Raw genomic sequence first — 16,756 nt, forward strand, 5'->3', positions numbered from 1 at the left:
ATGCTCTGACTTCCTTCCAACCCCATCTCAAGCCAGGGGTCCTCCTTTTAAAAGCAGACAACACCACAGTAATGTGGTACATCAACAAGCAAGGGGGCACCAAATCTTACCCCCCTGTGCAGGTTAGCCATGAGTCTGTGGCTTACAGCCACCTCCATGGGGCTACATCTAATTGCCCAGTGCTTATCAGGGATCAACAACACACTGGCAGACAACCTAAGCAGAAACTTACTGTACCCCCACGCAGGAGTGGGGGACCCCAGAGGTGGACCTCTTTGCCTCGCACCTCAACCACCAGCTGCACAAGTTTTCCACCAGGGAGTTTCACCTCCTAGCATGGAAGGTGGATGCCTTGACCTTCCCCTGGAGCTCCCGCTGTGTACTCATACCATCCTCTGCCCCTTCTTCCCAAGGTTCTGATCACAATAAGTGAGGAGAGACCAAAGGCCATCCTCATCGCTCCAGATTGACTCAGACAGCATTGGTATCCCTTACTACGCAGTCTGACCTTACAGCCCCCCCAAGCTGCTTCCCCTAAGGTCAGACCTCTTGACTGAGGAGAGGGGGAAGGTACTGCATCGAGACCTGCAGACTCTCAAACTTTCAGCATGGCTCATGCACTAAAAACTAACAAGAAATCACTGTTAAGCAAACAGGTCCTGGATATCATCACAGAGACCAGAAGGCCCAGCATAAGAAAATCTTATGCAGGAAAATGGAAAACATTCCACTCCTGGAAACAGTCAAAAGGGGGCAGTACCTCTCAACCTTCCATCCCTCTCATCCTGGATTACTTGGCAGAGTTGCTCAATAGTGGCCTCTCCTTCTCCTCTATTAAAATCCATGCTTCGGCCATCTCTGTCCATTATGATTCAGACCCACCCCTCTTCTCTCATCCTTTGGTTAAGCAATTCCTCAAAGGGGCTGCTAATATCAGGCTTCCCAGAAAACCTCCTACTCCACCCTGGGACCTGAATTATGTGTTAGAGAAACTAACCTTACCTCTTTTCAAACCTGCAGCTTCAACAGAATTGAAATACCTCTCCTAGAAGACTGCCTTCCTACTAGCTATCACCTCAGCCAGAAGGGTCTCGGAACTTCAAGCTCTCATGGCTGTCAAGCCCTTCATAATTTTCCATGTAGAGTTTTCCTGAGGACTAATCCCTCCTTTATGCCCAAAGTGGTACCTGATGTGACCCTTAACCAGGCCATACACCTTCTTTCCCAACCCTCAAAACAAGGAGGAAAGAATTCTACACTCACTAGATGTGCACAGACAACTCAGATACTATCTGGACCACAGTAAGCCATTCAGAACAACTAACCAGCTTCTTGTAAGCTTTGCCCTAGGGTCAGAGGGGGGTAGCCCATCTCCAAACAAACCATTTCCAAATGGACTTCACACTATTAATTTTTGCTACAGACTACATGGGAAACCCATCCCTAGGTCAATCCATATGCACTCCACAATGCAACATCCACTTCCACTGCCTTCCTCAGAGGCGTTCCTACCAGGGACATATTGGAAGCGGTCACCTGGACCTCTGTCCATACCTTTACAAAGCATTACCACCTACCTCTCATTTCGAAGTCTGGGGCAGGGTTTGTCTCTGCAGTTCTGCAGGGCCTCCTGACCCATACCTAGGACTCTATCTTTCTTCTACCCTTTACCTCAGCTTTGGGAATCCTCCCACAGGTGATGACTGCAACAGTGAAACACGAAGAACATAGTACGGTGTGTACACTTACCATAAATATAGATGTTCGAGTGTATTCACTGTTGCAGTCTTGGTTTCCCTCCCTCCATCCCCCTTTTCACATCTTCCCCTAGGGGGACACATGCTTCCCAGGGTTGCTGTTAGCCACCAGTACCACTTCTCTCTTTTTCCTTGTGCTTCTGATGGGTTAGGGCAAGAAAAACTGATGTAATGACGTCAGCTGCCTCGCTTTATAGTACTGATGACCTGACGTCAGATTACAGGCGACAGCAGCCGGCACACAAAAACATTGACTCTGGTATTCGGGCCGGCCAAGGGCTACCACAACAGGGATAACCCACAAGTGATTACTGCAACAGTGAATACACTCGAACATCTACATTTATGGTAAGTGTACACAACTGTACTTTCCTCTTTGCATCCCCAGCACTACCTCCTTCCTCTACTTCCAAAAGTTCTGCTAAAGATCCAAAAAGTAAAAAAAAAAAAAAAAAAAAAAAAACTCTTATTAGTCACCCCTTTTTAGCCAAGACAAAGTTGGTTCTCTCTTCTGTTTCATCTGTCCAACTTCACCACTCAGCAGAAATGATTGCTGCATCCCAGCCTGTCATCCCTAAACCTAAGCTTTGTGAGTGATAGGATCATAGTATCATAGGAGATTACTAAGCTACTGGCTCTGGGGCCCTTGCAAGCCTAGCCAAGAGTTTATCCCCAGAAAAACAACTTTAGTCAGCACCTGTCACCCCTGTCAGTGAGGGACACAGGTCGAACCCTGGGACAGATTTGTGGTTTCCCATCCACTCACCAAGGTTGCGCTTGAAGAGAGACAGTGATGTATTTTCTTTGACGTGTATGGGAGTCTATTCCAGAGATGGGGCAGCATCTGGGAGACAAACCTGTTTCTCCAGCAGGTTTTGTTAATGTCAACATACTAGATTTAAGCCTTTCGATCAGGTAATGCATGAAGTGTTAGACTTACGAATAGGGAGCATCTCTAGTAGAGCAGGGTCTGAGATGGCCTTGTAAGCGAGACACAGATCAACTCTGAGCAATCTGTATGATACCAAATAGAGCAACAATGATTTGAGCCTGTCCACATAGGCAGGTGTTGGAGACCAAGTTTTCTCTTTGTGAGGTATTTCTGTGGCATTTCCAGTTGGTGCAGGTGTTTGAAGAGGTACATACCAAAAGGGGCGTTGTATTCAACTATTGGCCTAATGAGGGAGAAGTACAGAGAGGTAATGACCTCTTTTTTTCTGGATGCAACCTCTTTACTTATGAGATGAACCACATAAAGCCTTTCCTAACCTTACAAGGCAAGCATAGATTTTATTTTGCAGTGGTTCAGCAAATTGTTAAGGACATACAAGGAAAAATATTATCAGTGCATCTAGATGTTTGTGCATTAAAATGGCAGCTTCACTTGAATGCCTTTGTATATCCCGGGCTTAATGAAAGCCTAAATATTAACTGTGTTTTAAAATTAAGGCACATAGAAGATTGATGTTTTACTTTTGGGTGTCCACGTTTAATTGGAGTTTTTAATTGACATAATTGAGTGCTGTTAATTAATTAGCAAAATAATGTATGTTTTTTTATATAACATTCAGTTCTGAAGAAGCCCCTCTAAGCTTTGGGATGAAAGCAGTTAACTAGTGCAGTTTACTGTGTTTTTACATTTGGTTGTTACATTAAAGGTTGGTTTTCCAGAGGCTGTCTGGCTCAAGGCTGTTTTTTTTTCACTTTTCTGACCACTGCCGCTACATGATGGTCAAATGAGAGATTGTTTTCAACCTGTGTACCAAGGTCTCTCACCACAGGTTGTGTGCTTAGGGGGTTGCAGTTGATGTGCTAATCAGTAGGGGCTGTGTTTTTGCCGAATGGTATGATAATACATTTTTTTGCGTTTAATGTAAGGCCATGACTTTGGCACCAGTCAGTTGTTGCTGTGAGACCCTCTTGTACTATGTTAACATCATTTGGGGAGTCAGTGACATCACCCAACTTAAAGTCGTCCACATACCTGGACAGCCACAGGCCTTTTGTCTTTGCCTGGACTGCTGAGAAGTAGATGCCAAACAGTAGGGGTCCCAGGACAGATACCTGGGGAATACCACTAGTGACAGGTCTGCTGTCGGATGTGGTGGCACCTGTTTTGACCTTGTGGGTCCTATCTGTGAGCCAGTTGGCCACCCACCTGATGAGATAGGGATTTACGCCAAGTTAAGTTAGCTTTTCGATGATGCCCGAGTGGGGGAGTGTGTCAAAGGCTTTGGCCAAGTCAAATTAAGCTGTATGTACTGACTTTCCCTCATCCAGTGCCTTGGTGACAGTCTCAGAAAAAGTCAACCTGGTTCAACAGGCAAGATCTGCCCTTGACGAATCCAAACTGGGTGGGGTCAAGTGCTTGGAGATTGCCTGTGCCCTTGTTTGATGTCCATAATAATAAACTCCATGGTCTTACAGATCAGACTTGTTAAGTTAATGGGGTGATAGTTTCCAGGATTAGTAGTAGCACCACCTTTGTGCAAAAGGATGACAATAGCAGTTCTCCACTCTACTGGAATGAAGCCTGTAGCTAGGCTATGATTGAATAGGGTACTCAATGGTGAAGCTAGTTCTTGCTGAAGATGTTGCAGATTACAGCCTGGGATACTGTCATGTCTCATGGAAGCTGTGTTCCTTGCCTTGGATAGGGCCTTTAACACTTGATCTATGGATATGTGAGGTATGGGACAAGTGTCAGTTATGTCAAATGGGCCTTTGAGGGGGGGACAGGGGGGTGAAATTTGCATTTAACCTATCTGCTAGCAGGTTGGCTAAGTCAACAGGATCAGTGTAAGTGGTACCGTTAAGAATTCATTCAAAACAAACCTGAGCTTTGTCATGGAGGTTTCTGAAGTAACTGAAAAAGGCTTTGTGGTTAGCTTTTGTTTTGGAGGCTAGTTTTGTGTCATAATTGGCTTTGGAGGTTTTCACTAGTGATCTAATTTGCTTATTGAGGCTAAGGAGGGAGTCTTTCCAATTTGGAATTATTGCCTTTTTACCCTTGGACAACAGTTCTTCCTTTGTTGTAAAGCCTGTTGATAGAGGATGTCCACCAGATAGGTTTGTGTTTTCTTGAGGAGCAGATTTTAGGTTTTAGCTCTGTTAGCTGTATCTGAGTCCATGCAGTTGTACAGGTGCTTGTATACTGCACTGGCATACTGTTCAGCATATTTGTCTGCATCCTCTGAGGGGGGCAGTGGTGTGAAGCTACGGATACCCTCCCTTAGAAGGTTGTAGTCAGTTTTTGAGAAGTATTTTAGCCTGGTTATGGCTGGGGGGGGGGTGTTGGACAGGATAGACACTTCGAATGAGAGAGACCGATGGTCTGATCTCACCAGGGAAGAACTTAATATGGGGTGGTGCAGAGGTCACCCATGTTGGTGAGAACCAAGTCTAGAATGTTGTCTCCCCTTGTGGGGGATGAGACAAGCTGGTCTAGTGCATTAGAACTAATGAAGTCAAGGAAAATTTGGGTGAGTGCATTAGAGAAGGAATAGTTCACCCTGTCTGTGGTGAGATAGTTGAAGTCACAAAGGATCAGGGTGTTAGGGGATACCTTGATAAGTCAAGTAGGTCCAGGTAGGAGGAGTCAGTGTCCTGAGTCATGGAGGGGGGTCTATAGCTGGCTATAACTTGGATAGGTGTCTTGCCAATTGTCAATTGCACCTGGAGAAGTTTTAGTGCATCATGCTGGCAAGCTAGTCTGGAGGTGTGCTTGTCTTTAATGAAAATGGAACTCCACCACCCTTAGTCTTCCTGACCTCATTTTGGGGTCAGAATGTGTGGAATGAGGCATATCCTGGAAAGGCAGGGGTGCTCTCCACAGCCGTGAACCAAGTTTCCTTGACTGCACAGATGTGAGCACGTTCCAGTGCGAGAAACTAATAAAACCAAAAGCACAAACTACGTAAACTAAAAACACCACAGTAGTTCAGGACTGAAAAAATATACGTATAATAAGTGAAAATAATATAAAGCCACGACACGGTCAAAAACAAGCGAACAAACAAATTTAATAAGTAGATAAGGCACCTTTCGTTCATAACATAAAATTAACTTCATCAGATAAAATACATAAACTAGGTCATTTCCTTATATAGGATCAAATCAATCACATGATCATTCATCCCAGTCCCTCCATTACTGTTGCGTACTAAAAAATAAACATTTCTCATCATTTAAATATCCTAAAATCTATAATATAACATTATAAATACTTCATTTTACATATAATACTATACCTATTAATAAAATAAATGTTATTTAAAAGTATTCATTAATAACACATCCTCCATTTATCACTCAGTATACCCTACAAATATAATTTACATTAAAAATATTTAAAAAAACTCTTTCATTGTTTCTCGTATCTAACTTTCATCTCAGTAAATTCCTCAGTTTTAATAAACACATAATAGAACACGTCATTCAAGCCTGGTTGGTTATAAGCATTCAGCCGTACTTGCCATAATAATTCGACCCTTTCCATATGCAGTGACAAAGGCCCCCCTCTAGGATTATAAGTGTACATGGACAAGGGATGTGCTTGTGGCTGTACCGAACCTTGTTGATGATGTAGCTTGTGTGTGTGAATGAGAGTACATGCACATAAATGATTGCAGGGCCTTCATGTCTTCGAGTGCATATGTCATCAACTAGAGGAAGAGGTTAGGGCCATAAATACAGACAAATCATTGATTGTTGTTTGAAGAAGTCTTAGTTTCATGATCAGCTCGTGAGCTCATGGACCTGTAAGGGGAAAATGGGTGATAAGATGAAGTAGTTCTTAAACGGGAGAAGTGGGCTTCATGACTTAAAAGTGTGGGGCATTAAAAAGAAGTATGCATATATTTTAGTTTTATTATTATTATTTTTTATTTATTTTAGCTTCTGAGGAAAAGGCACATTGGAAATGACATAGTGACAATAGTGTTCCAGGAACCAGGAGCAGAGCCATTCAGTCCAAAGAACATCCGTTCTCACTTTCAGCATGTTTTCATTATTGTGAAGGTACAGGACCCCTGCACAGACAATGTATGTTACAGGTATGTAAGAATTAATTGAGTTTTTAAACACCATCTTTGCTTGAATCTTTTGTTTCTGAATTAGAGAATTGTGATTATACCTTGATTTGTTGTGTTTCATGGAGTACAAATGCAATGTATTGCTGTAGGTACTTTTTTAAAATATGAGTCATGACCTAGTGTCTGTGTGGTAATAAACTTATGAGAATTGGGAAAAACAGTCTAAGATAATAAAAGTTCCACCATTTCAGGGTACTTAACCACATAAGGTAGACTGAGTTTATCTGGCAAGAAGAATGAGACTGAGAAATAAAGTACCAGGAACAGTAGTTGAATAAGGCCTTGACCTGCAGTTCAAAACCTACTTGTAGAAATTACGTCTCTCATCTTGGTGCTTATAAACTGCTACACTCACACCCTAGAGTAGATGTAATGAAGTGATGACCATGCTGCCTTTGTTTGTGATTCCTGGTTCTAGCCATTCATTTGTGTAGAGTATGAAAAGATGAAGCAGAGAGACGTAGCAGAGTGGCCTTTAGCACTTTAGGCAAAGGATAATCTTTATTACTCATAAATGGTCGCGCATAACAAACCCAGTCCTGCTTTATGAGTAAGTGGCATAAGAAGGAGTTGAAAAGACCAGTGTGGTTCTAGTATATTAAGATATAGGATAGTATGGTTATACTGTGTCTTGAGAGCAACAAAGTTATTACATTTATTCCACTTAGAAGTTACTGTAGAGACTAAAACATCTTGGCATATGTCCTAAACTGATGCAGTGGATTAACAGGTCTCTGTTTGGGAACAGTCAGAGGGTATAAGAAAAGAAAAGCCACTCAAAACACATGACTAATAGAATTCCTTGTTTCTAAGTCCATTTCTGTCCTCAGACTTTATTGGAAATCATCCATAGCTTCAGAACAACCTGAACATGTTTATCTGATATTAATGTGGGGGTAGTTATTGCAACCGTGCATCCACTTCAGATGGACATACTTCTAGATTTCTTGAATGATGAATAGAAACTGTGATGTATTAAACTGGTGACACGGAAGGCCTTAACCTAAGAGAGAGGATCCCCTGCTGAATGCCAAACGCATTTAGTCGGCTGTCAAATAGCTGAACTCATCTTAAAACTGAACGTAAGTCTGAGCAGTAAAACCTAATCTAGAAAATAACATTCCACAGCTCAGAATTAAATATTTATGCGTGAATAAAGCTTCTTACCCATTATTACTAGTTACTTACTTGAAATTCACGGTTCTACAATGTTGGGGGAGAAAGCAATATTTGCATTTCCATTTAAACAAAGCATTTTCTTTTCCCTGATGATGTGTGACATCAGATTTAGAATATGTATTCATTCTAAGTGCCTATGGTCCTAAGTGTCGGGAGCAAAACCTAAAACTCCCAGTTTTGGTGAGTTTGCCCCCCTTCCCCAGAAATAGTTCAACCCTGGAGGAAGTCAGAATTGATGGACATGCCAAGTAGGGAAGTGAAGGTCTCAACAGTAGATTAGGTTTATGCAAGAAAAAAAATGCAAAAAACAAACAAAAAAAACACATAACTGCATAGATCTGCAGAGGGGCAAACTTTGGAGTTAGGTGATCTCTGTGAGTTTGTCCTTGGAATTGAAGACTAGATTCATTGCAAGTAGTTGGGGGAGTAGGGGCTTGATGGTAGTTTGCATATAGTATCTCAACAGCTTAGACAAACAGTGGAGTAAAAGAAAGTTCATTTGCTGTGAATTTTGAGTGTATATTCTGTTAATGTTGCTATTTGTCCATTCTCAGAAAACATTGCTGTAAATATTGTTTAAATTGTCTGCAATATCTATACAATGGTTTTTAACCTTTACATACCAGTCTTATTTTTTCCACAGTAATAAGCAAGATAATTGATAATGGGGTAACTCACTTGTACATCCTAATGTATTTTGTTTTTCTTCTGTTTTTTCTGATCTGAATGGCTTTTGTTCTCATCTCCTCCTGTGTGCACTTATTCCTTTTTTTTAACTTTGCCTTTGGCTGACTGGCTACCAGCCACTTGTGTAGTATGCCCAAACATGGTAATGCCATCAGCACCGTGATTCATAATGGCATCCACAGGAAAGCCATGTTTATATTTACAAGCAGATGATGATGATGAATGTCCATGGTACATGTACAGCTCCCTTCAGCAGATTCCATACTTCAGAACATCATTTTTGAAGAATTTGGGACCAAACCAGAAGTAATTGTGGGGGGGGGGTTAAAGAAGGCCAACATCCAGGGACAGTTTTTAAACTGTACTCTTAATTCATTTAAAAAGTGAATACAGTAACAAATTTTGCATCACCATGCATTTTCTGAATATTAAGAATTATGAAGCTGTAATGACTAGCACTATTGATTGTAACTTAAGTGCTCAGTTATTTACCAGAAGATTAAAAAACTTAAAGAGGAGGCAAAGTCTGAGACAGTTGAGCAATATGGCAGTATCCATGCCACTGGCATAGATATTTTAACTTAAAAAACTCACTTTCTTTGGTTATTTTGTATACTTCTTTCAGACTTCCAATTAAAAAATGGACCCGTTCTTAAAATCTGTTTCATCCCACATAACTTGTTTTTTTAATAGTTTGATTCTTTAGTCTTCCAGTGTTAGATTAGCGTTTAAAATGTCACAGAACTGTAAGTTTGTAATTAGATGAAAAGACTGAAAAAGTGCAGCTGCTTTTCTTAAGTTATTATTTGCTTTCTTGGGTCTTTCTCTTCGTGTTTTATAAAATGCGGAGTCATTCATTCAAGTTAAGTTCCTACTATTGTTGACAGAGCTGCTCATTACTCTGCTAGATACTGGCTTCTTTGGAACTTTAGAATCCCTAAACCCCCTGAAAATCTTTTAGGCAATAAATATGCTGAGGAACTAACTTTTTCCAGTAAAGTTTTCACTGTTTTAAAAAGTGATGTCCTTCTGTTCCTATGTTGCAGTGTTCTAGGTGTGGGATTTCATGCGTCAGGCGACTCGTACGTCGGATCCTGTACAAAAGCTTCAGCTTGGCTGTTGCAGTGTGTGTGGGCCATAAACCAGGGGCCTTAAGTGTGACATCTGCACGCACAATCCTCAGAACTTTTCAGCTGCGGACAACATTCGCATTGTATGATCACTTCTCCACAGACGTCTCATCCTAAGATAAGTAACCCACTGGGTTTGTAATTTTATTATTTTTCACGATTGTTCTTGCTAATACTTGGTTGTTGTAGCCTTTAGCTAATGTCAGAGAAAAAGGGAAAGTGCCAATGCGGGCACCAGATACCCCATAAAGATATAAAGATGCCCATGACAGGTGTGTTTTTTGCCTAGACCGGGAACACGATCACTCCTCCTGCGCTATTTGTCAGTTGTTTGTACCCAAGACCTTGCACAGCCTTCTAGCCATGTTAAACCTGTACCTGGAGAACCAGCGCCTTAAGCGGTTAGCCCTTAGGATGGATCCTACATTGGGGGCCAGACCTGAACCCTTGCGCAAGAAGGCCAAGGTTCCTAGGCCTTCTTCTCCTACCGCTCCACTTCCCGACACACCGCCAGTTGCTGTTCTAGGGGTTGAGGTGCATTCAGAGGATACGTTGACTGCAGCAACATCCCTCGTGGAAGCCGTTTTGCAGCTGACGACCGGTACGTCTGCGGAGCTTGTCCAGACTTCGATCGTCGATGTCGAGGGGGAAACAGTTTCGGTGGTATCTCTGGCAGGGATTCAGACTTTGGATGTGTTACTGTCCAAACCCGATGCCAGACCTCTCTCTACTTCCTCCCTGGCCAAAAAGAAGCAAAAAACTAAACATACCTCCACCTCTTCAGAAGTGACACCCGATTGGCAGGCCTTCACCTTTTCTTTTATGCAGGCCTTTGTGGCCCTCAGGCCTTCAGCCTCAGTCACCTCCACCCTGCCTCTCCTGAGCCCTAGGCCTGCCTCTGCTGCTTCCCTCCCATCTTTCTGTGTTGGAGGGAAGCCTTCTAGCTTATCAGTGGGAGTGGTAAGCACTAGGTAGCCTATCTACCACAAGAGGAGTGGTTCTGGCCCAGAAATTTTAGTTTATTGGCCGTTTGGGCAGATGTTCTTCGTGTTTCACTGTTGCAGTCATTACATTTGGGTAATCCTGCTGGCAGGTTGCCCTCAGTCGGCCTGAATTCCAAAGTCTTGGGTCCTGCCTCGGCTGCTGTCGCCCCTTCCCTGACGTAAGGTCGTCAGGGGAATAAAAGAAGCAGTCAACGCCATTTTCTTCAGTCTTTCTTGCTGCGTGGTGCCCGAAGCAGAAGCAGTTCGCAAGTGCCGGTCGGCCGACTCCTGAGATTTTCGTGTTCGAGTTTCAGACCCGAAGTCTTCAATAAAGCTAAGTACCCCGTTGGGGAAACTTTTTTCTTGCTCCAGACTGATGTCAGAAAAAGTTAATAATTGTATTTCTTGTGGAAAGCAAATACCTCATAAGGATTTTCATTCTTACTGTATTCCTTGCCTAGGCCCTGATCACAATGTTTCTGGTTGTCGGTTTTGTGCTAGATTTAACCAGTGCACTATTAAGCGTCGGTATGATTTTGCTTTAAACTATTTTGGATGTCGGTTTAGTTATCTAGAAATGTCATCGGATAGCCATCCGACTACCGGAGTTCACAAAAAATGCAAAGAAAAGGAGAGAGGTAAACAACCGAGGTCCAAAACCGACGACAAAGCTTCTCCTAAGCCAGTCGCCGGTTCTCAGTGAGGTGCTTTCGCAGCCCCTGATGCCCACTACTTTAGAGTTGCAGGCCGCTACCGACTCCCACGTGGAGTCGGCTATGCCACTGGAAACTCAAGGTATTGGAGCCTCGGACACTATTTCCTCAGATGGGTCCGGAGCCGCTGAGCAGGCACCGGCTTCTGAGGGTGCATTCAGACCTAAACATCTTTACATTAAACCAACTTCAGCTTCAAAGGCAAAGACTAAAACACCTTCTAAAGCAAAGAAACAAACTCAAGAGCCATGTGGATAGGCCTCTATGCCCAAAAAACAGATGCTCAAAATGGCCGAAGACTTGATTACCTTGATCATGGGTCCCCATCCCCCTCCAGATAAGAGGCCTAGGCAAGAGACTGACTGTGAATCTTCAGATCAGGTTTCTGTTTCTTCTGATCAGGAATATTCTCTTCCCCCCATGAGGATTCTGATGCTGAGGAATCTATACCTTCTGCTTCTCCTCCAGAGGACTATTCTTTTGGGGAAACCTTGCATACCATGCGGGAGCATTTCCACTGGGAGAGCCAAGATTTTTCAGAGTCCAAAAAGAGGCTCAGGGATTTCCTTTTACTACCTCAACGCAGGCCTTTAGCCATTCCACCTGTGTTAGACATTGTAGATGTGTTTTTGGAGTCTAGTCTGATCCCTGACTCCTTACCTCCAGCTCCTGTTAAGCCTGGCAGATATTACAGGGTTCCTGACTCTCATAAATTCCTTTTTAGAAACCCTGCTGCAGACCCAGAAACTATTTCACAGGGTCCCAAAGGAGTTAAGGTTTCCGCTGCAAAAAAAACCTACCCCCTCTGACAGGGATTCTAGGGCACTGGATAGATGGGGGAAAAAGGTTTACACATCTGCTACCTTGGCTATAAGGGCCTTAAACTGTCAGTTTCATATGCTCAAATATCAGCAACATGTCATGGCATTGCTTAAACAGAAAATGTTGCTAAACTCTGAATGTGCAGAAAACAAGGAAATGCAGGATTTATTGCATGCAGCTGAACAAGTTGGAAAGCATACTTTGCAATGTGGTTTTGATTCTTTGGAGGCCTCCTTCAGGGCTGCAGTTACGGGTTCAGTAATTAGGAGGCATGCTTGGTTAAAGGAACAAAATCTGCCTGATCATGTCAAAGTTAAATTATTAGATGCACCTTTACAGCATGATACTTTGGTGTTAAGGCAGAAGAGGTGTTAAAGAAAATGGAGGACAAAGCTAAATCTATGCAAACTGTCAAAGATTTTTTACAAGTACAGCCACCTAGGTTTAGTAGATACTGGCCTACAAAGAATTGGTCCTTTTCTGTGTCAGACAGACCTCAAAGGGGCAGATCCAGATGCCCTAGAGGCAGATCCCAGGCGCAATGTTCATACAGGTCAAAGCAATGGGGTGCTTCTACCTCCCAAGTTGGAGAAGACAAATCGCAGCCATACAGGAAACAGTCCCAATGACTTCCCCCTGCCGGCACCAAGCACTTATGTCCTGGCAACACCCTTAGGGGGAAAATTAGCACTTTTTTCACAAAATTGGCACATTATAACCCAGGACAAGTGGGTTCTAAATATTGTGTCACAAGGCTAAAAGTTCCATTTCCATACCCTGCCAAAGGCAAATGGCTGGCCAGATCTGCAAAAAATCAATGGGCAGAGGCGCAAAAACAAGTCTCATCCCTCATGGACATGGGGGCCATTAAACAAGTACCAGAGCAAGAGCAGGGACAAGGATTTTACTCAAGACTGTTCTTGGTACCCAGAAAGGACAAGACCTGGAGACCAATACTGGACCTATCTATTTTGAACACATTCCTGGATATACCAAAATTCAAAATGTTGACTTTGCAGCAGCTTCTGTCCATGCTGGGCAAGAATGCTTGGCTTGTGACTTTAGATCTAAAAGAGGCATACCTGCATGTCCCAATCAGACAGTTATGCAGAAGATATCTCAGATTCAAGGCTGGCTCAATGCATTACCAATTCTCTGCACTGCCCTTTGGCTTATCTACTGCACTCAGGGTCTTTACAAAGTGCCTGGCACCAGTAATTGCATTCTGCAGGCAAAGAGGAATACAAATATATCCTTACTTAGACGACTGTCTAATTCAAGCAGAGAACAAGGACATACTTCTACAGCATCTGGCATTCTAACATGCCTAGGGTACACAGTCAACGAAAAGAAATCAAAACTAGTACCCTCTCAAGAGATAATATTCCTGGGTGCAAGCTTAAATACAACTGCCCAGATGGCTTATCTCATGCCAGACAAACAAAGGCAACTGACTGCCTATTTCAAAATGTTGGCAACAAAAGCCCAGTGTTCTGCAAGAAAATTTCTGCAGGCTTTGGGCTTCATGGCATCCTGCATCCTACTAATTCCATATGCAAGAAAGCATATGAGGAAACTTCAATGGTGCCTAAAAAGTGTTTGGACTCAACATTGCCACAGCCTGGAAACAATGATTACTCTCATTCCCTGCCTGCAACAGGAGTTTTGATGGTGGGCAAAGGCTTGTCACCAAAACAAGGGACAGCCATTCACATTACCCCCAGCCAGGCAGGTACTGACAACGGATGCTTCAGATTATGCCTGGGGGGCCCACATGGCAGGAAGACGCATTCAGGGCACATGGTCCTCAAACCAAATGCATCTACATATCAATCAAAAGGAGATGCTAGCTGTTCAAAATGCCCTGACAGCCTTCAGGGATCTACTTCATCCGGGACAACTACTGATAAAGACAGACAACACCATGGTCATGTGGTATATAAACAAGCAGGGGGGCACACATTCTTACCCCCTTTGCAGACTAACCATGACTTTGTGGGACACAGCATTGACTTACCAAGTACATCTGCAGGCACAATTCCTGCCAGGAAAGGAAAACACTCTGGCAGACGAACTAAGCAGAAACCTCATGGATCCCCACGAGTGGCAGCTGTACCCATAAGTCTTCAGCATGATAACAAGGAAATGGGGATGACATAGATCTATTTGCCTCCCCTCACAACTACCAACTAAAAAGATTCTGCACAAGGACTTATCACAGACAAGCACTGAAAGTGGACACCCTATCTTTCAGCTGGAAAAACCTATCAGTATATGCCTTTCCTCCACTGCCTCTCCTCCCCAAAGTACTCCTAAAGGTCAGACAGGAGAAGCCAAAGATGATACTGATTGCCCCAGACTGGCCATGCCAGTACTGGTATCCAATCCTAAGGAACTTGTCTCAATGCCCAGCTTGGACCTAACCTCAAATACCTCATCTACTGTCCCAGCAAAACAATCAGATCCTGCACAGCCAACTCAGTACTTTAAATCTGGCAGCATGGCGGATAATGTAGTCATACAAAACACACCTCTCAGTAAAGCTGTGATGGATGTCATTTTGGAAGCCAGAAGGCCTAGTACTAGAAAATCTTACGCTGGAAAATGGAAGAGATTCTGTGCTTGGAACCAGGCACAAGGAACTGATACAGCTGTTCCGAATATTTCTCAGATTTTGCAATACTTAACTGAGATGCTGGACAAAGGCCTATCTTTTTCATCAATTAAAATTCATGCCTCTGCCATTTCGGCTCATTACAATACAGAGCCACCAATCTTTTCTCATCCTTTATTAAAGCAGTACCTCAGAGGAGCCAAAAACGTAAGTCCTCCAAGGAGATCACCAATGCCTGCATGGGACCTCAACTATGTCTTGGAAAAACTCACCCTGCCTCCTTTTGAGCCAGCTGCTACTGCTGACATAAAGTTTTTATCTTGGAAAACAGCTCTGCTCCTCGCAATAATTTCTGCAAGACAGGTTTCAGAGCTACAGGCACTCATGGCTGTGGAACCTTTTATCATGTTTTATCCAGACGGGGTCTCTCTGAGGACAAACCCAACATTTATGCCTAAGGTGGTGTCCAGTGTGGCTCTTAACCAAACTATTCATCTGCCAACATTTTATCCAAATCCACTGAACAAGGGGGAGAGAATTCTGCATTCCTTGGACGTACACAGACAACTTAGATTCTACTTGGACAGAACCAAAGTTTTCAGGAAGACAGAGCAATTACTAGTGGCATATGCTGCAGGACCACAAGGAAAGGCTATCTCAAAGCAGACTATTTCAAAGTGGATAGGGCACTGCATTCGTTTCTGCTATTTACACCATGGCAAGCCAGTGCCTAAGGGCATTAGGCCACATTCAACCAGAGCTGCAGCCACTTCAGCAGCCTTTCTCAGGGGAGTACCAACCAAAGATATATTAGAGGCTGCTACTTGGAGTTCAGTGCACACCTTCACAGAGCACTATCATCTGCCACTCTACTCTAAATCCAGGGCAGGCTTTGCCACTGCAGTTCTGCAGGGCCTCATAGCCGCTCCTAATGCTGTTTAGCTCCAGCCTCCCAACCATAGCTTAGGGATTCTACCCAAATGTAATGACTGCAACAGTGAAACACGAAGAACATAGTACAGTTGTGTACACTTACCATAAATGTAGATGTTCGAGTGTATTCACTGTTGCAGTCCAGGTTACCCACCCGCCATGCCCCTTTTTCCTACTGGAACTTTTCTTTCCTTCTCTGATTTATACAGCCTATGTGGTGTATTTGCTTGTAGATGAAGGTAAAGTTTATATTGGTGTATGTATGTATTTATTTATATATATATATATATATATATATATATATATATATATATATATACATATATGTAAATTTTGGCTACCCTTTTAGGGGGCACCTGACATCTGGGGCAAGAAAAACTGAAGAAAATGGCGTTGGCTGCTTCTTTTATACCCCTGATGACCTGACGTCAGGGAAGGGGCGACAGCAGCCGACGCAGGACCCAAGACTTTGGAATTCAGGCCGACTGAGGGCAACCTGCCAGCAGGATTACCCAAATGTAATGACTGCAACAGTGAATACACTCAAACATCTACATTTATGGTAAGTGTGCACAACTGTACTTTTTTTCCATCTCTCTCAACTTTCTGGTTTTAAAGCCCATGTTTGCGCTTGATCCCCACCTTTCCCATAACTAGTCTAGTCCAGGTACAGATTTGCTGTATCCAGGACTGTTTGTAAGCATCTGGGCCCCCCAAGGCTTTGTGTTGGAGTGCAGCCTTCTAGCTTATCAGTGGGAGTGGTAAGTGCTAGGTAGCCTGTCTACCACAAGAGGAGTGGTTCTTGGCCCAGGGATTGTAGTTTATTGATCATTCGGGAAGTTGTC

General features: G+C 43.2%; 1 protein-coding gene across 1 annotated transcript in view; it reads left to right on the plus strand.

Moving 5' to 3' along the window:
* Positions 1–16,756, plus strand: part of SIPA1L1 (signal induced proliferation associated 1 like 1) — a 2,148,853-nt gene that overhangs the window by 1,257,864 nt on the left and 874,233 nt on the right. The window contains exon 7 of the mRNA XM_044073855.1: positions 6,654–6,811. Coding sequence (XP_043929790.1) covers positions 6,654–6,811 — 158 coding nt within the window. The remainder of the gene's footprint in view (positions 1–6,653; positions 6,812–16,756) is intronic.

This window comes from Protopterus annectens, chromosome 6.part0 (genome assembly GCF_019279795.1).
Source record: "Protopterus annectens isolate FY-2018-M chromosome 6.part0, PAN1.0, whole genome shotgun sequence".
In the NCBI taxonomy this organism is placed as follows: domain Eukaryota; kingdom Metazoa; phylum Chordata; order Ceratodontiformes; family Protopteridae; genus Protopterus; species Protopterus annectens.